The sequence below is a fragment of the Meleagris gallopavo genome, chromosome 4, assembly GCF_905368555.1.
Source record: "Meleagris gallopavo chromosome 4, MGAL_WU_HG_1.1, whole genome shotgun sequence".
Classification (NCBI taxonomy): Eukaryota; Metazoa; Chordata; class Aves; order Galliformes; family Phasianidae; genus Meleagris; species Meleagris gallopavo.
In genome coordinates, this window is record NC_139407.1 from 33,564,841 (window position 1) to 33,590,431 (window position 25,591).

A 25,591-nucleotide genomic window follows, 5' to 3' on the forward strand; every position below is an offset into this window, starting at 1 on the left:
GCTCAAGGAACACTACAAGTAGCATTTGAATATCTTGCTTTTCAACTCAATGGACTGCAGAAAAACAGAATATAACTTTTTCTTAGTGCTAAACCATTTCTGGAGATAGAGCTGCTGAAAAGGACAGCAAAAAAGAAGTTACAATATTTAGGAGCTTAAGAGGTTTTTGTCTTATAGGCTACTTAAAAACATTGTTTTAAATATTACAAATTTAAATATAAAACATTTAACTTTTTTTTTTTTTTTTTAATATATTGCTAAAAGTCTCAAAGCAAAATTTGTCATTTTTTTCCAGGGTTTCTTCCTAAAAGTTTTTGTGATGATTCATTCAAATAGTTGTAAGGAAAAGTGAATCTATTAACACAACCTTGAAATAATACAATATTTTTCACTGTCCTTATTTTTGGAAGTGGCAGATCCACTCTTGCTTGCCCTATCAAGTGTATGTCAGCACAGACAAACCAAACAGTTGTCCAGCAGGACCAAGAAATTACAGATACACTTCATACAACAGCAACAGAGATTTTATAATAGATGAACTTCAGCTTTTCAAGCCAAACAATGTACAAGCAGCAAAGTCCTAGGCATCAGTGTCATATAACAGAAATATTGGGTAAATTCATTTATAGTTAAGTAGAAGCACTGTTCACTGAAACATATTTAGGATTTCCTCATAGCACTGACATACTGAAAAGAATTGCTATCATTATTTCATGTGTAATTGAAGACACATGCAGTTCAAGTTAGCTGCACTAGCTTAAACAGTAAAACGGCAAAACAGGCAACAAAATCCAAATGTTGCTATGTAACTACATTACCAAATCTTCCCATTCCAAATTCCCAAACTCCAACTTAATGGAGTTGGAGAAGGGAACATGAGCTAACTCTAGGTGTGGAGGAGAGCATACTGGGATAGGCGATGGGGTGTGTTAGCAAAGGGTTGAGGAAGAGCGACCAATCCTTTTGCATTCCCACAGTCTGCTGCTATGCTGTTTCAATTTTGTTTACTTAATATGAAAATTAATTGGTCTTTTCCTCCAGTTTAAAACTTAGTACATAGGAATTTCCCTGTGTAACAGGGAATTTAAACAACTTCACAGAATCACAGAATGGCCAGGGTTGGAAGGGACCTCAAGGATCATGAATCTCCAACCCCCCTGCCACATGCAGGGCCACCTCCCCATTTAATACCAGACCAGGCTGCCCAGGGCCCCATCCAACCTGGCCTTGAACACCTCCAGGGATGGGGCATCCACAACCTCTCTGGGCAGCCTGTTCCAGCACATCACCACTCGCTCTGTAAAGAATTTCCCCCTGACATCCAACCTAAATCTTGCCTCCCTCAATTTAAAACCATTTTCCCTTGTCCTGCAGTTATCTACCCTTTCAAAGAGTTGATTCCCCTCCTGCTTGCAGGCTGCCTTTAGGTACTGAAAGGCTGCAATGAGGTCTCCCCGCAGCCTTCTTTTCTCCTGGCTGAATAAGCCCAACTTCCTATTTGTAGAAACACGTTTGCTTCCATACAAATGGTAAGACATCATGACCAGTATGGCAACATGTTCAACCTCAGAGACTACTGGCATATTACAGATTTTGCTGCTGGCATTTCAGATGCTCTTTTCACCTATGTCTTTCAAATTCTACAGGAAAAAAATACCACCTAATCTTCTTCGTAAAATGCATTATGATTTATAATCAACACTGCTGTTCAAATATTAGTTATTATCTCAAGAACATCAAGAATAAGAAGCTATAAAATCTACTTGTATAACATAAACAGATCTTATAACATTAATGTTGAACTACGTAAGAATAAACAGTTCCTTTAAAAAAGTTTTTTTAGGCACAGTGCTACAGCATTAGTGAGCTAGTTGGTTTTTTCCCCTCACCATCATCCATTTGGTTACCTCACAGAAAAAATTACTTCTTTTCACTCTTGTAGTTTCCAGTTTTAATATTAAATTAAAGAGCCTATGTTATTCTAAGCTCCCCACAAGTAAAAGAATAATCTCTGGATATGGGTGAGCGCAAAATTTAACATGTCTACGCCTTTAATAATATTAATGATGCTTTTGCTAACATTTGTGTTGAGTATTTACACTTCCTGTTTAACACTGGAAATTTGTCTCCCCCAGAATTTGGTTTAACTCTTGGTTCTTCTCTTAGGCATTTAAACAGAATCTTCTTCAATTACACACTCCCTGGTTCCAACTCTCAGTAAATCACAGGATTTGAAGAAAAAAAAAAACAGAACCAAAGACAACCCAGCCACCTAACTTGCAAGGAAGATTCACAGGTTTCCTTGCTAGGACTAGGGTCTGACTTGTGGATTGTTGTTTTTTTTTCTCCCGTCATCCTAATCTACAGCTACATAGAATCTCTCATATAAAAAATCAAGAAAAACAGAGTAAATTCAATAGCTATTAGTGAGCTAGTGAACTATTTATCACCACACAAGTAACACAGAAGCCACCGATAAGAATTTACATGGGAAAAAAGACAGTGGAAAACCATTCTAATAGAAAGCACACTAAAAGTAATGTAATTAACGGAAGACCTAGGCTGGAAAGGTAGCTGTAATGCCTTTCTAGCCAATAGTATCTGGATGAGCTACTGCTATGTCAGTCTGAAAAAGCCTGCCAAGGAGCTGAAGATACATACATACAACTGGTTGAAAAGGCACATTTTTGGGAACCTCAGCATGAGAGGAACTTACAGCACTCCCAGCACAGTGTTATTCTCCATGCATGTTAAATCATGCAAGAATTCCCAGTAGATAAACAACAATCTCACACTCAATACAGTGTTGCTGTGGAAGAGGTTTGGTAGCCAGACTAAAAAACCCACCTTCTTCTACCTTCACTGCAAGCTGTAAGGTACAAACAGGATAATCAACCACATTCTAGACGTGGTTTGCAATCCAGGGGGTAGAGGTAATGAAGTACTAAGATTTCCTTGGGAATGAAAGGAGACTTCAACTGTAGCAGTAGATTTTTTCATAACTACTTACTACTATCATTAAAGCCAAAGTGCATTATTTTATCACCAATTCCAGGGGGGAAAAAAATTAGAGTCAAAATTAAGATATATTTATATGGTAATTAAAAGGTTATACATCAGAATGAAGCAAAATACTAATGCGAAGTACTTCTTTGTTCCTGTGAGATCAGAATTAGGACTGGATTATTCAGAAGGAGGCATAAAGTTCCCACAAAACGTAGTGGTGAAATTTCATTTTCATTTACTCATGAGGAAAATAAAAGAAGGGCTCAGCAACTTCCCCAGGTAATAGGGAAGGCAATGTCATTGCAAGAATGACAACATGGGAATTTCTAAACCACATCCCTGCTTAAAGTCACAGTTCACCTCACCAGGCAATCCTAAAAAAACCTGTCAGGATTGGACAGAAAGGAAGAAATTACTGTATAGTCATCTAGGAGAAGTGTTAGACTACATGCCTAACTGAACAGGCATGAGAGGAAAAACCCTGAATTACCACAAGCAGGGATATACCATACACTACAGGGGAAACCCCTGTGTTCTATATATGAATTGCTTTTGTTAATAATGAAAATATGACCTAAACCACAAATGGTATTCTGCATTTGTTCTGACAAATTTTTTAATTAAAAAGGCAGAAAACGAGGGGTCACACTGGTTATTCTTCTTGCACTGTATCTCAACTACAGACTTGGCACATTAAGTTTGTGAGGTTCTTGCAGATCTATTTTTAGCATGGAAAGACAATACAGTATTTGAAATAAGCATTCTAAACAAAACAATATTTTAGATAGTTTTCTTCGTGTTTAACTCAAGCAAGAATGAAAAGCAACCACCCAAACAATAAAACAAACCACAACATCCTTCAGTGTACTAGAGCTACCTTCATTACTTGAAGCAGCCCCTGGTCCTTCCCTCATTCATTTTTTTCTTGTCTCACATTTGGTTGTGAAGCCACAAGAACCGCCTCACCTCATAAAAGTCCTTGAACACAGGGTCCTCACTGTGATCCCTACATGCCACCATAATTTAAATTTTAAAGTATAAGTAACATGAAGGAGAGTATCTTAAGAATTATTATTATTATTTCAGATAATGCTCAGGAACGTAGCTGCAGGGAAAACCTAGTCTCTACATGTTATGGTGCTTACTATGAATCAAATGTCAATTATATCTTCAGAAAATGTAGCCTCTAAGATGAAACAAACCTGTGTCCACTGTCTTCTGAAAACATCTCACTTGCATACTGCACACCATACTCTAAATGAATCTTATGAAATTGGTCATTAAATAGAATCATAGAATCACAGAATCCTTAGAGTTAGAAGGGACCTTTAAAGATTATTCAGTCCAACTCCCCTGCAATGAAGTGACACACAGCTAAATCAGGTTGCCCAAGGCCTTATCCAGCATCGCCTTGAAAGTCTTCAGGGATGGGGCATCAACCACATCTCTGGGCACATGTTCCAGTGCCTCACCACCTCCCTGTAAAAGACTTTTTCATTACACCCAGTCTAAATCTACCCTCTTTAAGCCTGAAGCCATTTCCTCTTGTTCAATCATCATAAACCGTGCTGAAGAGTCTGCGCCCTTCTTTCCATTAACTCCTCTTTAGGTATTAAAAGGCCACTATCAGGTCACCTTAGAACCTGCACTTCTCCAGGCTAGACAGCTCCACCTCTTTCAGTCTGTTAAGACAGAAGGAGATCTGCAACAGTGTTTTATTTCACAAGCAAATGCATGAAGTTGTAAGTATTGAAAGATTCAAGGAATTTCTACCTGAAATTTGGTCCAAATTTTCTTTTAAATGCTATTTCTATATTACTATTATCTCATAAGGCATCAACTTGAATTTACCAAAATAATAAGTTTTCTCCATGAAACTAGCAGCACAGTTGAAATTTCAGTTTAAAAAGTGGAAAGACAGTAAGTAGACTTGTCATAAATTTTGAAATGCTGAAGCCTCAACTAGTATTTTCAAAGAAGTGCTCTTTTTCATTTGGGAAAAAACTGCAAAACAAACTAATCAACTACCATGATCTATGATTCTATTGAGTCCCTTCCAATTCAGAATAGTCTACAATTCTATCTGGACACTTTCTACGCAGGAAATTCTATGAGTCTATGATCTTTTTTATACACGTCACAGCACTTCAAAAAACACACAGTAGAGACCATACAGCTCTGTTACACAGTATTTTCTATAGAAATTGAGTCACATTTGTTAAGTGATCGTCCACATGAAGCAGAATCACAATTGCTCTAACATGACAGTCACTTCTAACGTTTTTGGCAGCTACTGAAGTAAGAAACTTGGCATAAGATTTACAAAAATGGAAGAAAGTAGGTGCAGTATTAGGCAAATCATAAAAGTCAGCTCTTTTTCATATCTCCACAAAGATAATATTGAAAAGACTGAAAAAAGTCTTTTGAAGAACTATGTACAACAAAAAATATTATAGAGATTTGCCATTAAAATAATAGCAAACATCTTCCAAGAGTCTAATGACAGCATTACATGTTCTTTTCCTATAGCCTCAGCCTTAAACAAAAGCACTGAATAGACAAATATGGTAGCAGTTTCATGCACTCTGTACCTGTGTAATTATCCTATCTGAAATGCTGAAGCGTCTGAAAGAAGTGCATCCTACTTCTATTTACAGTCTTAATTAATATTTTGCATCAGATCACAGCCTTCTGCTTTACCATTTTTGTAAAGGTGAAAGGTATATTTACAATATCAGCTTACTTTTTTTCCCCCACTCTACTCTCCTATCTCAGGTTTACATCTGCTGCAATGTCACCTTTCAGGAAGCATCACCCTAACATCTGGATATAAATGTCAGGTCCATTCCATCAGGATGTCAGCTCATCCCATAGAGAAAACCATGATAAGGTGATTACAGTTTAGTAAGCTCTAATCATCTTCATACTCATTGCAGTGACTGGTACTCTCTGTAGTTAAAAACAGAACTTAACTGATCAAACATTCACTGTTCCTCACTCTACTCCATGAATGCCAGGCTATAATGGGAGTTGTATACTACTGACACTTTACAGCAAATCTAAAAGACATTTTTCTTAAAAGTTTTAAAACTCAACAGGTACAAAATGACATGTTCAAGGACTCTCTGCTTCTACTCATTTATATGAAAGCCTGTGTATTAAGAGAACACTTCCTTGGGTCTGAATGGGGTGAGAGAGCACAATGCTTATTCTCTCAAGTATTTGGTTACGGAATATATGACTGAAGTTGCTATGATGCATTTGACACCAACAAATCACTGTCAATCTTTCCCTCAGCAAGATATGGAAAGTAAAAAGTACAGTAATTTGAATAATGTGGGAAGACCAATACCCAACCAAATTTCTCCATCTCTTTTGATTCCACTGCCAAATTTGTCAATAAGAAATTCCAGAAAGCAAGTGAGAACTCCACACTAAAATTTATCTTTGATTTCCACAATACAGTCTACTGACTTTTGTATTTAGCTATTGAAGAGAGAAATCATTCAGAATAAGTCTAGATTGTTGCAAAACCTGTGTGCAATTTCAACTCTTTGTGGTTAATAGATTTCTCATATTCTATCAAGATTACAAAAATAAAGTGAGACTAGAATAAAGCCTAATCAGATCACTGTGGTCCTTTCAGAAACCTCTAATGACATGTTCAAAGTTTCAGTTTCCTGAAATTTTTATTACTGATCTGCAAACGTGAATGCTCATATACAGATGTACTGAACTTGTGCAGCAAATGATTTTTTGGTATTTGGACATTGTAGCTTGCATTGATCAAATTCCTTCTGTAGCTTTCAAGGGTGCAACTTTTCTTGTGGAAATCACAGTCCTTCTGCTACTGTGCTGTTCAGTCTTGTCTCTCCAAAAACTGCTTCCATAGCCACAGGAATGTAAAGACATCCTTCTCAAAGACCAGCAAACTTCCGAGGTGACACACTTACCACCCAAACTCTACTGAACAGTTTTTTTAGGGATTTCTTAAGAGTACTTCCTATGTGAAAAAAGAGCACATTCTCTCCCTTAGGGTTTATAAAGTTAATAAAATGGATTTGGATTTCATTTGTCATGCCTGAATATTATTTTAACATTAAAAAAACAAAGCAATAGTGCATGCATTTAAACAGTAAGTGTGTTCTGGGTCTAAATGTTTCTTGTCCCTCATGCCATTTTGTCAAGCAAGTACTCTCTACTGTTTTGAAATTTAGTATTTCCAGTCTTTAAAATGGCTTAGTTCTCCAGAGAATTACTCTTCCCATTCCAACAACAGTCTTGGAAAAAAACTTGCTTTTACCAAGATCTACCAATTTTTCAGGGCACTTCATGATGTTCTTTAGGCATTAAAGAATTAGAGTATAGATTCTGACTTCGGCATTTAAACCAAGTGATGGCTGGGAGCTGATATGGTAGCTATACTAATCATCCAGATCACAACCTAGCTAGAATGCGCAGCATCTCCTTTCCAGCCCACGCAACTGCATTTCCTTTCTGAGAAAACCAAGGTACAGGAGGAAAAGTGACGCACATAAAGGTCTTGCATGGTTTGAGGTCATGATGTGGCTAGGGCACACATGCAGGTCTAGAGGCATGCATTCTTTTAAAGTTACCACAGGACTTAATATGTGATGTATAATATGTATAACTTTCTACTGAGGTAGCTGACTGTCATTTTTTTACATAATTTCTACTTTCCCCAGAAGTAGGTGCAAAACATATCTTAGATACTGCTGTCCTGCACTGATGAATTGCTTGGTAGTAGTCATCTTTAAGCCTTGTGTAGCTATGAGGTGTAGCTATGGAGCTGTCCTAGCCATCTGCTCCAGCTCAGTGCCAAAACTCTCCCCTTTATTTGCACAAAGGTTCAAATAACACTACATAGAGCTAACTAACTCAACTACTTTGCATCAGTCTCTGCTCTAGATTTTAGACATGATAATCTTATTTCAATCCCACAAACACCTGCTCCTGCGCCTTTGCTTTGCTGCACTTTATTTAGTACTCAGGTTAAGAGTGACACAGATCCCTTTCACTATCCTTCTTCTTACCAAAAGGCTTTCTCAGCCCAGGAAACAAGGGAAGCTGGATCATAGAGAAGCTGCAAAAGAGCTAAACTGTGAACAAAGGAAGGAAAAAAAAAAAAAAAATCATAGGAAAACACATGCTATTTCCTTCCAGAAAAGGAGTAGGGAATGACTTCCATGCAGCTGTGGAAATCTCCTATGTGAATCAATCAAGTTTCTAATGACATGGCAGCAAATACCCCTACCTACCTGCAACTGCATGCTAACAACTGTCCACATATATAACAAATCAAATCCAGCATGGAGGCTGTTTCAAAAAGCACCCCTGTGTCCAAGTTGCTGCTACCCTAAGGGCTTTACGAACAGAGTAAAATAATTACTCCTAATCTCAGAGCACATCGGAAATCATACTAAAAAAGCTAAAGTAGAAATAACTGTAAATAACTTTGGCAGACCTTTTAATAGTCTTAAGATAAAATATTTATCCCACATCAAAAAGGCATCCAAGGAAGAAGGATCAAAATAAATGATCATAAGTGCATAAGCACCTCTACAGTTAGAAATGATCACAGTGAAACGAAACTGCTGAAATAAGGTTACAAACAAAAATTATCATGGTTTGGTAAAAATAGAAAACACCACCTCCCATCCTTTTGTTGCCAAAATGATCACATTTGTGATCACATAAATAATGATATTTATTTTATCTGGTGTTTGATTTATCTAGATTTGGGGTTACCTTTTTCAACTCTCAGCACTAGGATGATACAAGCAGTCACATGACACTGAGAATGCCTGAACAAAGATGATTTAACATTAGTTAATTCTATGGAATCTTAATGAGGAAGGTATAATTTGCATCATATCAGAAATGCACAATGTGGTGGTCCCTCTCAGTCAACATATGAGAAGTCCTCCAGAATGCTAGTCATACAAAGAACAGCTAAGAAAAATTACCTTTTGCCAGCTCTCCAAAAACAGCTGGATGAAATTTCAACTTCCGTATCATCTCACTGTAAAAAGATGTTCATTTTGAAAAGCTCATTGGTATGCTTACAAACAAACTCAACAACAAACCAAACACTAACCATTATGGCACAAGCAGAAATAACTCCCTGAACATATACTGCTTCATATTGCAATTATAAGTATCGAGTGTTAATAGTGTTACCTAAAAAAGGCTCAGTGCTAATATTTTTACTACTTACTGAGACCATGAGCAGTGCAAAAATTTTGCTCTGATAATTGTCCTGATGACTTTATAGCAAATCAACTGATCTGCTGATTTTTCTATAAAGAAACAAAACACTTGTGACACCACTGATTTTAAGCAAATCATATACTGAATTACTGTGCCTCAACAGGATTAAATGCTAAAAAAAAAATCATAAAAACAGTAGTCTAGATAGAGAGGAAAAAATAATAGTAACAAACCATTTTAGATTTTAGGACAAAAGCTAGCTCTGCTGCATCTATTAGTAATGAATGAATTTTCAACATAAGTGGAAGGGAAAGAACCAAGAATATTCCTTAGCTCTGAATCAGTCACTGAAACCCACTGCTGATTTTCCTAGTAACATTTTTTCCTCCTGTTTTTATGTTCAAATTCAAGTCATGCCAAGCAGGTAGTATGGAAATATTCCTTAAAACTTCCCCTCAGAAGACTGAAACAAATTGCAAATTTCATATCTTTTTCAAAGTTGATAAGTGGATTTATCTATGATGAGATTAAAGAACTATCACAAACCTCGCATGTTGTGTTTGGGACAAAATGGACATACTAATAAGGCAGAATTTTAAACACCATCTATGCTAAATGAAACTGGATTCACACCCTCCTTATTTGATCAGCCACCTTGTTTCCTTGATCTGCGCATCATTAACAGCAGGGAAGATTACAGAACAACTTAGGTTGAAAGGGACCTTAAAGCCCACCCAGTTCCATCCACATGCCATGGGCAAGGTTGCCACTCACCAGGTCAGGATGGCCAGGGCCCCACTCAACCTGGTCTTGAATGCCTCCAGGTATGGGATGCATGAATTTTTCTTAGGAAGCCTTGAACTCCATTAGGGGCTTAAGACACATTTGACATTGATCACTATTTCATCAATTTTTTCCTCTAATTAATTTTTAATGCACTGGCAGAAAAAGACAACACTGGCCAGCACTTCTTTGAGATGCTGGATAGCAAAAACTTATATAGATAAATTTCTTCCTCAGCAAATACCATACTTTAGCTACTACTGCACTACACTTAAAAAAAAAAAAAAAAAAAAAACAAAAAAACAAAAAAAAAACACCAAAAACAAGCAAACAAAAAAAAGGAAGAAGAAACAAGGCATGTACGGAACACTCTCACATTTTACAGTTTAGAAGTAAAGCAGAAGCAAGTAACCACGTAGTTCCATACTTCTGAGGCTATTTCAGTGGTGCTCAGTGACAGAACAAGAAGCAATAGACATGAACTGGAACACCATCTAAATATCAGGCAGTACTTCTGTACTGTATTGGTGACGGAGCACTGGCACAGACTGTCCAGACAAGCAGTGTCCTTACCTCTTAAGTGACCTTCCCCAGTCCACACAGAAAACAAGTACTGTACCAATGAGCTACCTACTATGTTTGCCAAGTTTTTTTTACAGCCACCATAAAGCCTCTCCTTGTCTTAAATCTACCAAGGCTATTGCATTGGTTGCCAAACAGTGCTTACTCCTACAGGTACATAGTACCTATAACATCACCTCAGAATTTAAGAGCTGGTTTACATCACAACGAGTAACTATAGAATAACTTTAGAAAAAGTTCTCCACAAAGTGACACTTTCACTCTATAGCTCCATCCTATCACACTGCACCAGTAACAGTTAACACACAGTGACACCAGTCAACAACACTGCTCCAATTTGATTTTGTTTTTTCATAACACCTCACATTTGGCTTTTCTTTGTCTCAAATAGAGAACTAAAATGCATCCAAAACACATAATCCATCTGGAAATTGCAAAGAACAAGAACTTGAAGGGCCTATTCAGTTTTTCATACATATGCCAAAAAAATCATTGAGCCAAATTCACAGAACTGTCTTATCAGCAGTGCGTTCGTATCAGCCTCTGTAGATTTTCACTTGAAAAGAAGTGTGAAACAAAACTAGTAGAGGTTAACACTTGTATTGCTTTGTGGGTGTACTGGGAACACTTTCAGAAGATATGGGGTACATTCAACTAAAATGAAATTGGCGACTTAAGTTTTGCTTGTGGCAATGTTCACTGTGAAGACTGTTCTTACAAAGATCCATTTGGCTCCAAGAGGAAAAAACAATGATCATTCTTGTGAATATACATTACTGAGTATAGATTATATGTACACAGAAGGAATCCATTCAAGTTCACAAAGAAGTCTTGCAAAAATTAAACAATTTCATCTGCAAATACAGCACTCCATCTTAACCTGCATTAGGTGCAGTTCCAACCTTTGCCCTTTGTTAATTAACTTACCAGACTATATTAGACAGTAATTCATTTTCTGTCTTGCAGTCGCCCCAAATTGTACCTTACAATGGAAACACCAGCTCTGAAGTTCATAACCTTGCTAAGTTTACTTTCTGAAAAGATTTTTTTTTCTGCCACTCTTTGCAATGCCCTAACTGCATTATATTTACTATGGCCAACAATTAAATGAGAAAAGTTAAGAATGGGCAACAATTACCCTTTTCTGTTGCTTGACTTCTTAGTTATTTCACAGTCTTGTTCTAAAAAAGTTCTGTAGCAACTCCAACACCTTTAAGTATCTTTGCCATAGAGATTTTTGCGCATGAATATCTGCTGACATAAAGATCTATTGGCCGTTCTGCATACATGGAAAACCTATTAGTGAGATCATTAGTAAGTACCATCAACTGTTAATGTATAAAAGCCAAAAGAAGAGCCTAAAGGTCTCTCCAGTAACCACATGACAAGAGATCTGTATGACGAAGAGGCCAAGGTTTCCAGAGGCTTGATAAATGGTATTGTGTGTCAGGGTACCTGCCAGAAGGTTAGGAAACCGTGGCACAGTAAAGCCTTCTCCTGAAGTTGTGCAAGACCATGCTTTGTAACAGCTTGAAGTTTTAAATGGAACAAATGAATGAAAAGCTCTCTACAACTGTCTGAAAGGAGGTTGTGGCAAGAAGGGGGCTGGCCGCTTCTCCTGCGTAAGCAGCGATATGACTGGAGGGAAGGGCCTCATGTTGCACCAGAGGAGGTTCAGGTTGGATATTAGAAAAAATTTCTCTGAAAGGGTGGTCAGGCACTGGAATGGGCTGCCCAGAGAGCTGCTTGAGCTACCGTTGCTGGAGGTGTTCAATAAACATTTAGATACGACATTAAGAGACATAATTTAGTGGGGAAATATTGGTGGTAGGTGGATAGTTGGACTGGATGATCTTGGAGGTCTTTTCCAAAGCTGGTGATTCTGTGATTCTATGATTCTACTTCCCCTACAAGGACAGGCTGAGAGAGAGAGCTGGGGCTATTCAGCGTTCAGAAGAAAAGTTCTCAGGAAGATACCAGAGTTGACTTTCAGTACCCAAAGGAAGGTTATAATAAAGAAGGGAAGCCCCCATTCAGAGGGGCTGCTGTGATGCAGGACAGTATGAAATGGTTTCAAACTAAAAGAGGGGAGATTTAAATTGAACATAAGGAAGAAGTATTTTACAGCAAGGGTGGTGAGGCACTGGCACAGGTTGCCCAGATATGTCATGGATGTCCCATACCTGGAGACATTCAAGGTCAGGCTGGATGGGGCTCTGAGCAACCTCATCTAGCTGAACATGCCCTGCCCAATGCAAGAGAGTTGGACTGGATAACTTTTAATAGCCCTTTCCAATTCAAACAATTATGAGATTCTATGATGATTCCGTGATCAAACAACCCCCACAGATAACCATCTAAATTATCACCTAGATAATCACATAATTCCTTTGCAAACACACTCTTTTTGAGTATTTTTCCACTGTGAGTCCAGAATTCCCCATGATTGTTTCTTCTGTCTTTGTGTAGCATGCCCCCAGCAAGAGCCCCACTCCATCCTCTCTATAATCTCCTTTTAGAGACTGAGAGGATGACTTTCCGTTCAATCTCAGAAACTTCAATTCCCTCAACCACTCTCCATACATCATGGGTTCTTAACCATCATAGTGGTATCTGTGAGCCACTAGACTTTGTTCAGTTTATCAGTGTCTCTTCTGTTCTTGGTGCCCTGAAAACATGACTTGAGATGTAGCCACAGGAGAACAGAACGGAGCATGGGACAGCCACTTCCCTCGATTTTCTGACTAAGCTCTTTAATGCAGCCCAGTATGCCATTAATCTTCATCACAGAATGGCTGAGCTTGGAAGTGATTTCTGGAGGCCACTAGCTCAAGCAGTGTCACCCACAGCCAGCCACCTGATGGCTTTTGAGCATCTCTGAGAAGGAAATCCCTACATAGCAACTCTAGAAACGATACAAACACAGTGCTGACTTGTTCAACCTGTCCAGAGGAACTCGCACCTTGCTTATGGCAAAGCAGCTCCCTAACCAGTCAATCCCCAGCCAGTTGCATGACGCTATTAGAACTGTTTTTTGGTCCATCCTGATGTTGATCATTTCAATGAAAAATGACTTCAAAACAGGTCTTGAGGAAACATTCCCAATTGTCAATTATTTTCAGATCTGTTAAATTTGTAAAGCCAAGAGTTTTTTTTTTTTGTTGTTGATATTCTTGCAGGAAACATTATTTAATTTTTTCCTTGAAGAATTATTCACTTCGGTTGTTTTTTTTTTTTGCACCTGATACAGTGGCTACTTGCCCTTGTCAGGAACAATATTAATCTAGCTAAAACCACTGTTCCAATCCAACACGGCAACTTCTGATTTCCTACTTCACTCCTTGCTTAATTCGTCCCTGTTCTGCAAGCCATCCAAAGGATACTTTCCTTCATTCTTTATGTCCCAGCGAAAATGTTATCACATGCACTGGTGAATCAGAAAACTGTAATCCTATAAGAATCAAGAAATACAAGAAAATCATTTCATGATTTCTCCTGTCTTTTCTTATAAATACAGCCAGCAACTCTCTCCTGTATTTTCTGGAATCCCTTGTATTCATCTGAAAATTGTTCTAATACCTACTAAAAACATGCTGCAACATGGACAGACTGATTACTAGTTGTAACGGATACTGTTACAGTTGCTCTTGCTCAACAGAAAATACAGCAGCCACCTGTCTGATAGCTTGGAGATTTTGAGTGTTAGGATCACAGCGACTTTGGAAGGAAGTGCTCCATTCTGCATGGTGTGCTAAAATATGCTTCAGTTCTATTATTTTTTAAGCTTCTATACTTTTGTTATCGACTGAACTCTTTTTATAGAATTAGTTCTCCATTTCTTAAATGAAGGCCAGGTCATGAAGATCTACTGTAGCTTGACTGTGAAGAAAAACTGACAAAAGGCTGTAGAAGGAAAGAAGTGCTCTTTTTGAGGGTTTAAAAATCAAACGAAGAACAACTACCACTCAATTCTTTATTCAAACCTTTACTTCAACACGTTTACACGAGTTTCCCTAATGAAAAAGGCATTCTTCTAGTGGTTACTGCTTGGAACTATGAGATCTGTAAACATGAATGTAATCTCAACTATTCAAAATTCTTTTTAAAGGGCCAGGAAAACATTTAAAGAGTTAAGTCAACAACAGTCTGTGATCAAAAGTGGATAATTAACACCTTTGCAAGAGATAAAAACTTCACTGTGGTTCCTATGACTCTCATTGACAGTAATCTTATGAAAGCATGCTACTGAAGTAGGAGTCTGAAAAACTCCTGCACATGAACTAAAATATACCAAACACGTGGTACACGATGACTCTAGATGAATGAAACTTTGTTCTGGTGATGGAGAAAGGAGGCAAGCATCTTGATGAACAAAATGTCTAATACCTCAATGAAACCAAAACTTCTCTCCAAAATTCACCTGTCATCAAGTTTGCAAGGAAAAAAAAAAAAACAAAATAAAAAAAAAACAAAACAAAAAAAAAAAACAAGCTTTCAGTTTAGATATACACAAAAGAATAAGAGCCAAAACTGAGAAGTGTCAGATTCTATGTAAAAACTTTTCCAGACTTTGAAGGTATGCATAGTGCATACCAGAGATTTAGTCAGTGGGATCATTATTTCATTTACTTTCGTTTCCAGAAGAAAAAAATGAGCCCTCTATATTAGGCACAAGTATTACAAAAAGTGTACAAAATCCTCTACAACAAGAAAGACATAAACATTCTTCTCTCTAGATTCACAAATACTGTGGAGCAACTTCTAATCAATGCTAAGAACTACTTCAGAAAGGCTTCAGATTCAGAATCTCAGATTTACTGCTTCCAAGTGAATTTCCAGGGATTACTTTACAAACAGGTGAGAAGACTCTGTAATATTACAGAACAGCAAAGACCGAATAGCACTGAAAATAGTGAGCAGTAATTCCGATTTCATTATCAATAAGAATGTGTCTTGCGCTCAGTATTGAGGTATTTCTTAACACTGTGTACAAAATATGTTAAATGAAAAACCTCAAGTCCTTGAATAAAATGACCAAACTGTACAAGCACCCTTAGAGAGAAAAACCTCATAACCTATTGCTCAGCAGCTCGCCTCTGCAGCTTTAACTCCCATCTGAAATTCACTGCTATCAGGAATAAATAGACGAGACAAAAGATACAGTGCCAGGAAAGGTTGCAAACTGCACCTCTACTAAGTATTGTAAGCTACAATACCTTCTAAGACTTCTGTATGACTGTACACATTAAATGTTTCTGCTTATTTCAAAACTAGGAAATGAAAACTCAGTTGTCCAGGTACTGAGATCACACTGATGATTAACACCAGTTTCATGGTTTTCAGACAGTTACACAGACACTACTAAAAAACAATTATAGTAATGGATTAACCCTAACCCAAACAAAAGCATATCCTGAGGTTGGACAGAATTGTTCTCTCCCTGGCCCTATACACATATATTATATGGTCAGAACCTACAAAACAGATTTCCACATCTAGTTTCCACATATAGCAACGGACGAAGAAGCAGTCACCCGCCCAGACTTCCTCATTCTGAATGCTACAACATGTAGACCCACAACAGTGTACAGAAACTGAATTTATTCCATGTGGCTTAAGCAGAAAAATGCAACGAGCAGAAAAAACATTTTTGACAGAGATTTCTGGGCAGCAGGGGGAGTATGTGGCTCAGAACTGTGCACAAAGTGAAGAAAACCGTGATTTTTAAGCACAGCTCACAGCATTTCTAAGATTATGAGCAAACAGACCTTTGAACTAGGAAAGAAAAACAATGCAGCAATATTAAACAAGAGTCCAAGGTGAAATGACTGCTGGCTCTCAACTTCAGTACTGCAATATGCACCACAAAATGCAGTGGTTTGGCTATCAGTATGAAAATCTGTAAATATTTTTAAGCTGGAGAGAAGAAAAAGGTATGCAGAAGGAAAAATGAACAGCATTAAGACATACAGTAACAGAAAACTTGGTTAAACATCCCAAAACAAAGAACCCTGATGGATTTTTTTTCATACACATTTTGAAGTTGATCATATAAAAGACTGACCTATGCACCTAAGCTGCTTTTAACTGTCTTTGCAAATGATGACAGGTAAAACCACCTTCAGACAGGAAGCCAACTTTCTTCCTGTTGTTTAAACAACAATTAGTAAAGTGAGAGTATGTCTTTCTTCTGTGCTTGAATGATGCCACATGATTTGTAGAAGGACAAACATATACCAGTAGACATAGTGGTTAACTTACACATCTTTAGAACATTTGGTGTGTCAGTAGTATACTGTACAGCATGTTCTATGGGGGAGTGGGACAGCCCAAGAGGGAAAAAGTGTTTCATGCAAAAAGCACACTGAGAGAGTGAGTGCCAAAAGTGAGTGTGGGCTTCTCTTACACCAGTGAATGTAGGTAAAATCCCTCTCGCAGTAAAAAAATTCCAAAGTGTCATCGGGGAGGAAAAACAAAAGTAATGATTCTTGCCATACAGGTAAAGCATATGAAAAAATGTGTAATAAAAACCTTCTTTACATGACGCCCCCATCTTTTTCCCCCCAGAGAGAAGAGTATAAATACTAAACGGTTTAATGACAACTTATCACCTCACATTGTACATCACAATTTGAATACTAGCATACAGATAATCGGGACACTGACATGATGTGCAAAGTACTGATCTTCAGCTGTATTTCAGTAGCACTGCTTATGACTACTGCTTATGGAGCATCGCTATCACCAGAAAAATTGGAAATTCTTCCAGCATTAATAAAAGATTTAGAAATACTGGAAGAAAGCAAGAACGTAAGTGATGGTTTTCCTATATTAGTTTTTTTTCTGCTAATGTTTTCTACTTATTTTTTCCCATGCAGTTTGTCCTCAAAAATTAACTTTTTCTCCCTCTTCTCTACAGAAGATTCATGTTGTGCTCTACACACCAAATGAGATCAAGGTGAGCTTCAGCCTTCTGTTTTCAGAAGGACTTCTAAGATATGGCAACTTTAAAATGATGTATTATTGATTTAGACCAAAACAATTCACTTATCAGAAGGGACAATATAGAAAGCGAATCTGAGGTGTTTGAATTCAGTGTGAGGGTAGAATTGTTTCCTAAAATACACTTCTGCCTTCGATTTATATTCTTAAACATTAACAAGATAATGAATGGTATTACTTTCTTGGTCTGTGCAATACGAAACATAAAACTAATCCTTCGTATTCATTTTGCTTACACAGTTCAATTTACAAAAAGAGTTCTGTGAATCAATTGTATGTTGTATAATATTTGCAGAAGGCCATACTGTTGTATCAACACTAATGTAAGAACAATTCGGTGAATGAAGAAAGAGTTACAAACTTTTTAAATACAGCAGTATCCATAGGAAAATGCCCATATTTTACCAAAATCAAATGCAGCAACAGTAGCTGGTTCTGTTTAACATATCTCCCATATCCCATTAATAATGAAATTTAATTATGCTTAACTAGCTCTTTCCAGAAGTAAAACTTAACCACCTCATTCTAGATATATTTAGCTATAAAGTGTTATTTTATGGTGTTCAGTAAATATGTAAGACTTATTTCCACGCCGATACTGTCACTGCGGTTTCTTTTTTTTTCTAAAATACTGCATTCCTGAGTCCAGGAGCATTCTAAATACACCATTATCACAGTCTATTTACCATTGACAGGTTACTGATGTGTAAAAATTTTCTAATTTAGTGTGCAAGCAGCTAACAAGAGTATCAATTTGTTTGTTACTGGGAAGTAGTTAAGATACTTACGCAAGTTAACTACTTTGAGCCTCCAATTAAGTTTTTAATCCAACAGAATTCTCACTTAACAGAAATTTTGTTTGAGTAAAGATTTAAAACCAGATTCTGCAACCACTTCCTTATCTGAGTCATTTTACTTCTGCGCTGGCAAGATCAAGATGTAACTATCTCAGACTCCAGTGCTCAAATGTAGATGTGTAAGGCTGATTTAATAGCATATTATCACGAAGTGCCTGAAAGAGCTTGTAAGGGTGATGTGTAAAGCGATGTACCCACATCAAGGTCAGGTAGGATGCTGTCCTGGGCAGCATGACCTAGCGGGTGGCAGCCCTGGCAAGGGCAAAGGGTTGGAACGTGATAGTCTATAAGGACCTTTCCAACCCAAGCAATTCTGTGATTCCAAGACATTGAACTGTAAGACCAGATATAGGCATTACATAAAGGAACCAAAGTGCATTAATTGAAGATTGCCACTGTAAAATAGAGGCTTTACTAGTAATTCTTTTCTCAGGACAGGATTTCCAGGCAACAACTGGATATAAGGCTAAGTTTAAGAGCTAATACAGCAGTTTCATGTTCTCAAGAGATATTCCATCATTTAAAATGTCCTGTAAAGATCAACTACGTTTCAAAAGCTACAAGAACTAACACAGAACTAAGGCCATGTGTAGAATCTTATAATGCGACTTGGTAGGAAAAAATGAACTATAAATTGTATAAAGGGATACAAGGAAAAAAATAATGGGCAATTAAGAAAAAAAGAATTCAATCTTTTTCAAAAAAACATTTTATATAAATACTATGTATCTCTATATATTTATATATGTGTTGACTTTGATTACTGTATTAGGAGTGCAGTCAGCAAACTCTGCAGTGTTATCTGGAAGAAATGGTTATGCTGAAGAAAGAAATTGAAGATGAGCCTGAAATTAAAAATGAATTTAAAAATGCTCTTCAAAATATCAAAAAGAACCTCCACAGACTTAAGGTAGGTAATCTTTATGGTCAGTTAGTTAAAAGCAAATGTGTTTCAGCAATAATGAAAAAAAACATCAGAATCAGTCTTTTTTTTTTTTTTTTTTTTTGCCTTAAGGCCATTGTGTTATGGTTGCTTAAGAATACAGCATTTTGTACAGCAATACTGTAATGTCAAACTACTTGACAACATCTATTTGCATGAAAATCCAAGACATTAAAACAGTTGGGCCAAATTAACTATACAAGTCAACATTTTAAGAAGTATGAGATTTGTTTTCTTTGCTAAATCATGTAAGTCACCTTACGCTGTTTTAGAAGGGTAACAATTATTTATGTAAGTAGTAGTTCAGAAAACTGTGCCATAAACCCATGATTCTAAAACTATCTGGCAAGAAAGCTATAACCAATTAACAAAATTTACTGTATTGCAGGATCTAAGTCCCACAGGAGGTGAATGCAAGATCTGTGAAGCTAACGACAAGAAAAATTTTCCTGATTTTCTCCAACAACTGACCAACCTTCTGAGATCTATGCAAAAATAAGCAACTAATCATTTTTATTTTTACTGCTATATTATTTATTTAACTATTTAATTACAAATAATTTATATATTTTATCCCGTGGCTAACTAATATGCTGTCCATTCTGGGACCACTGTATGCTCTTAGTCCGGGTGATAAGACGTCTGTTCTAAGATCATATTTGATCCTTTCTGTAAGCCCTACGGGCTCAAAATGTATGTTGGAAAACTGATTGATTCTCACTTTGTCAGTAAAGTGACAAGTATTTACTGAAAGAATTTTTAAAAGTCTCTTCTAGATGACATTTAATAAATTTCAGTAATGTATGAAAATCATGTTTAGAGTCTTCCTTTTTAAATGATACTGTCTTTCACTGGTGACTCATTAACCTGCTTAGAAAATATTTATAATTAAAAAGCCAACAACATTTACCAGTATACAAGTGTTCAGGTACCGTATTCAAAACAAGACACTTGCAGCTAATCTAGGTCTTCCCAGTTTTTGAAAATTGATATAAAATACCAGATTATGCTGGCATACAGCAGAGGGTATGCCATGGAAAAATAAATGCAAGAGTACCAAACTACTTGCCCCTCCAAAAAATACCCAAAGTGATCCTAAACCATCTGTTCTACTTAGCTACACAGTCTCATATATTTTTTGCGGGACTATTTTTCTCCACGCTGCAAGAAAATATGTGGTTCTCAAAAGTCTCCAGAGACAACTGAAACAATTAAGCAGTTGAAATAATAAATATACAGGTAAACTTAAGTACCAACACCCCAGAACACTTACATAGCCAGTTCTTTCCAGCAATGGCTGACACAAAATTGATAATTAATGTTTAAATCCAAGCAAATACGTACTGCATTAAGTATTCACAAAAATCTTTTTGTGGAACCTCGGAAATGTGCTTCAAATGAAGATGGAGTCAGTCACGTGACATTCTAATATTTATGCAGAAGGAAACAACTAAGAAGAACATATTTTACAACCCTAAAACCACCACTAAATGCTAGCGATTCAAAATGTAATTGATGAAAGTAAGCCATACTACAACAGTTATCATTTTATCATTTAGTCTTTGATGTGTTTTGCTGGTGGGTGTGGTATGGAGTATTTCAAGTCATAGTTAAAAACAGACTAACAATGGAAAACACAGCAGTTTTCTTGAATGCTGTGAAGAGAAAATAAGCCTAATGCTAGCTTTCTGCCAAAACTGAGAAAATACTCACAGTGTCGGTATCTGTTGCTCCACTTCTCTTCCCACAGCGAAGTGCTTTGCCCCCACCCACGATGACTCTGAAAAGTAAAATAGTGTCTATCATCTTAGCCACAAAGAGATCAGCCCCACCCTCTTCTCAATCAGTTGCTTTCCAAGTGACAGCCTGTAGCAACAGTAAGACCTAAATACAGTGAGATTAGAAACCAGAAAGTAACTGTTATAAATTTTCTTTGTCCTTTGTCAGTATTTACAGAATGCTACATTTTTGTACACAATTTCCTTTTCATGGAATAAATTCTTAAAAGCAGCAAGCAAAAAAAAAGAAAAAAGAAAGAAAAAAAAGAAAAATTTAAAATAATCTCCTTTAAAGCAAAGTGGAACAATAGTAAGCATTGAGCCTATAACGTAGCATCAAAGAGAGACTAGTGTTAAAAGCATCTGGGAGTGCATGATCTGAACAGTACTGACTAACTACTGAGTACTACCAGTTGCAGATAAATTTCAGCGTGCAGAATCTTGCTAGGCCACCTATGTCTAAGTGACCATAGCATTATCCCAAATAAGGCTGAGACTGCTAGCAGTGATACTAACCAGCACAGCCAAATCCAGAGTATACCTTGAACACCTGCTGGACACTCCATTATGTTTGTGTCCAAAAAAACTTAGTGTAAGAAGCTGGGAAGTAGGGGAGGGTTGCCTGAAACCTGAATATTAGGAAGAGAACAGAAGTCAAGTTACAGTTCAATAGCAAATACACCAGTTTACATGATTTAAAATGAATTCTTTTACAGCTGTAAGAACATACTATGATATGATTGTAACTCATTGATAGTGATATATCTGTAGATCATCTCTAATTTGATATTTTTCACTGGGTTACTTAATAAACTTCTAAACCTCTTAGAACTGTGGCATCTAAAACCTCTAATCTACAGCAAAAAAAGCAGCTCCCTGAACTAGCAGCTTCACACATAACACGTGGCTTGGCAGACGAACACATTTCAATACACTATGAACGTTTATCTGTGTAAATACCTAGCCTTTAGCAATCACATAGAAGGTACAGGAGCAATTTTTACTGAGTATAGGCCTGTTACTGAATAGAGTTTCCTTTATCATTTACTTCAGCATGAGAAATCTCAACTTTAACAATTTGGTAGAACTGACCTTGGGATTAACCCATACAGTTAGACACCAGAAAAGGAATAACCAACACCTCTTCTAAGTCCCTAAATAGAAGTATTAAACAGTTAAATGTAAGGGAGTAAACAGTCCAGTCCTTCAGAAACAAACAAAAAAAGGACCATGAAGAGATTTTTATCCCACAATCATAAGGAAGATGGAATCACCAACAATTTTAGGAATGAAACACATGCAATATGAAATTATAAACAAGTGTTTTTTTTGTGTGTTTGTTTTTTGCACAAACTGCTTTGGAGTCAGGCTGCAGTTGAGAGAAATGCAGGTCGCTTACAGTCTTGGAAAATGGCAGTTTTGGTAACTGGAGTTAGTTCTGGGGACTGTAACATCACTTCTGTTCGGTTGATTTCCAAAATTACATTTTCTGACTGGCCTGACCCCTATCTAGCATTTCCAAGTTCAAGTTACCTTTTCAGAGAAGTATCTGCATCACTACAAAGACTGCTCAAACACACAGCCGATTAAGGTAGCCATAGAAGAAAAGCTGTTTGTGTTGCAGATGCTTGTACTCATGAGGCCTTCTAGCTTCTTAGTTTTATTTTGATATTTAATGACTGCACATTTCCTAAAAAGTACATACAGCACAGTAGTTTAGTTCAGTTGGAAGAGGACTACAAAGATAACTTAGTTCAACTTCCTGACTTCTTTTGGGCTAAAGCCTATCATTGAAGGCACTGTCCAAACATCTCAACACTGACAGGTATGGGGCAACGAACACCTCTCTAGGAAGCTTGTTCCTGAGTTTGATCACCCTCACAATAAAGAAATGTTTCCTAATGTTCAGTCTGAACCTCGCTAGTACATCTTTGTTCCTGCCATTGGTACCCAGGAGCAAAGCCCAGCACCTCCCTCCGCTTTCCCTCCTCAGAGAGCTGCAGAGAGCAGTGAGTTCACCTCACAGCCTCCTCCAGAGCTGACAAACCCAGTGTCCTCAGCTTCTCCTCATAGGACATGCCTTCAGTTTTATTGCCATCCTCCAGATGCTTTCAAGGATCTTAACGTCCTTTTAATATTATGGAACCTAATATTATGGAATACACCTAATATTCAAGGTGAGGCCACATCAATACTAAATATTGTAGGAGAATCACCTCTTTCGACTGACTGGCTATGCTGTGCTTAATGCACATCACAACTCTGTTTGTCCCCCTGGCTGCCAGGACACACTGCTGGCTCACGGTGGCACCAGCATCCCCACATCCCTCTCTGCTGAGCTGCTCCAGCCACCTGTCTCCCATGTGAGCTTATGTCTGGCATTGCTCTATCCTAGATGCAACACTTGGCTGCACACATTCAAGCTCATCCATTCACTAACCCATGGGTGTCCGACATTTTGGCTTGCCTGGGCCAGAGTGAATGAAGAGCAATTGTTTTGAGCCTCATATAAAATACTTAATGCAGTTCATGTATATAACTAAGTTTCCTTCTTTTTTTAATTAAAACAAAACCATAAAACTAGTGGGATTTGTCCTCATTTTTGTGAAACTGCTGCAGAAATGCCTGATTCAAGAGAAGTGGGTGCAACTCTTAGTAACTTATCAAAGTGTTCCTTAGTGATTTTTAAATGAAACTTTACTCTTCCTGTACTTCAGCCTTGAAAACACTTGCTCACAAATGTATGTACTGCCAGAAAGCAATGACATGAAAAAGATGTGACGGCAAAGCATGGGACATTTTCCCCTGGTAAGACAGATCCTATAAAAATCTGGTAAAGAGATATGATCTTTGAGTTGAGTATTCAACTGCAACTCCATGCATTCCATTTGAAAATTTGCAGGTAATGCATTTACATCAACTGAAAACGGAGTTGCAAATATACAGAGAAAAAAGCTATTTTTTTCAGCCACCTTGAAGCCTATTCTGAAATTCCTTCACCAAAATGGAAAGCATGGATGCATATTCTTCACCGTTCACAGGACTGTGTTTAGCCAGTATATTAAAATGCATTAAGTTATTTGCTATAACTTGAGTTAGCAGTGTGCTGTGCCCCCCCACCCTTGTGCTAATTTCAGCCAAAACAGCACTAATAACACACCTGAGTTTGGTTGTTGCTGCGTGAGGGAAGTATACTCAGAGCCAGACCAGGCCTCAGTGGGGAAGAGCCACTGCCATGATGGCACAGGGCCGATGGCAGGCTGTGGCTTGGACACACCTGGTCTAAGGGATGGGACCCATTACTGGGATGAAGGACATGAGCATTTGAGGATTGCCCAGGACTTAATAACAGGATGTTTAGGAGGAAGCAGAGGTGTTTAGCTGACCTGGGGAAGATGATTGTGCAGAACTGAAAGAGAAGGAGATATAAAGGGCCAGTCATGTAAAGGAGATATAAAGGGCCAGTCATGTAAAGGAGATATAAAGGGCCAGTCATGTAAAGGAGATATAAAGGGCCAGTCATGTAAAGGAGATATAAAGGGCCAGTCATGTAAACAGCATACTAGTCAGCACACCTGCCTGGTTTGGTCTTGTCCTATCCCATAAAATTCCTTGCTAACACATTCCTCTCTATTCTGTCTGCATGTACGTGTACAGGGCTGTAAGTGCTAATGTAGTCAAGAGTGCTACTGTGTACACAGAGCAACTAACTCCATCATCACCAGCAATAAACAAACAGAATGAGCTGATGAGTAGGCAAAGAGGCTTGGGAGCAAAAGGGTTCTGAGTGGGGCTCTAACGGCAATTCTGGGTATAAGAACACCACCATGGCTCTCGGGACGAGAGCTATGGGAGTAGGGGATTCTGAGTCAGCTATATGATTGTGTATCTCTACAGGTGAGAGCGCAGAGGGGTTAGGAAGTAGAGGCCTGGCCTTTGACTGCATGCATCAGCCCGTATGAGAAACTCGACCTGAACGTAAAAGCCTAAGGCTAGAGCCCTGGGCCAGAAACAGACAGCTACTGGGCAAACACGGTCTCAGCCTAGTTGCTGGAGGACTCCACCTTGCACAGAGACACATTCTAATCAGAAATCTCCCTTCTGCTCGGCCAGAGAGAGCAACAGCTGAGCTCTTAACCACAGGGCAGTGGTGCTGCCTTCATAAGAGTACCCTCACCTGCTGGTCTTTAAGTTCTGGGACTGGCTATAGGGGGTATATACACATGCTCTGCATGCATGTACCTGACAGGAATGCCCCTTCAGCCTGATGCCAGGAGGAGCAACAGCAATCTTGCCTCTCAGGAGTTTGGATATATGCTTAGATATATCAGGACCCGTTTTCCCTCAACAGAAATTGTTCCAAAATACACTATGCTTTTCCAAGTGCTTTTGAAACTATGTAAGTAAGT

At 37.8% G+C, this 25,591-nt stretch overlaps 2 protein-coding genes across 2 annotated transcripts in view; one reads left to right on the plus strand and one right to left on the minus strand.

The window, feature by feature from the left end:
- ADAD1 (adenosine deaminase domain containing 1) overlaps positions 1-25,591 on the minus strand; it is a 54,387-nt gene that overhangs the window by 17,353 nt on the left and 11,443 nt on the right. Inside the window, exon 12 of the mRNA XM_085222808.1 lies at positions 21,118-21,184. The gene's annotated coding sequence lies outside the window, so the exon portion shown is untranslated. The remainder of the gene's footprint in view (positions 1-21,117; positions 21,185-25,591) is intronic.
- LOC100303688 (interleukin-15) lies at positions 17,209-20,201 on the plus strand. Its single transcript, NM_001303182.1, is given in 4 exon segments — positions 17,209-17,412; positions 17,522-17,560; positions 19,234-19,371; positions 19,793-20,201. Coding segments are annotated over 4 exon segments (432 nt in total). The 5' UTR covers positions 17,209-17,268; the 3' UTR covers positions 19,904-20,201.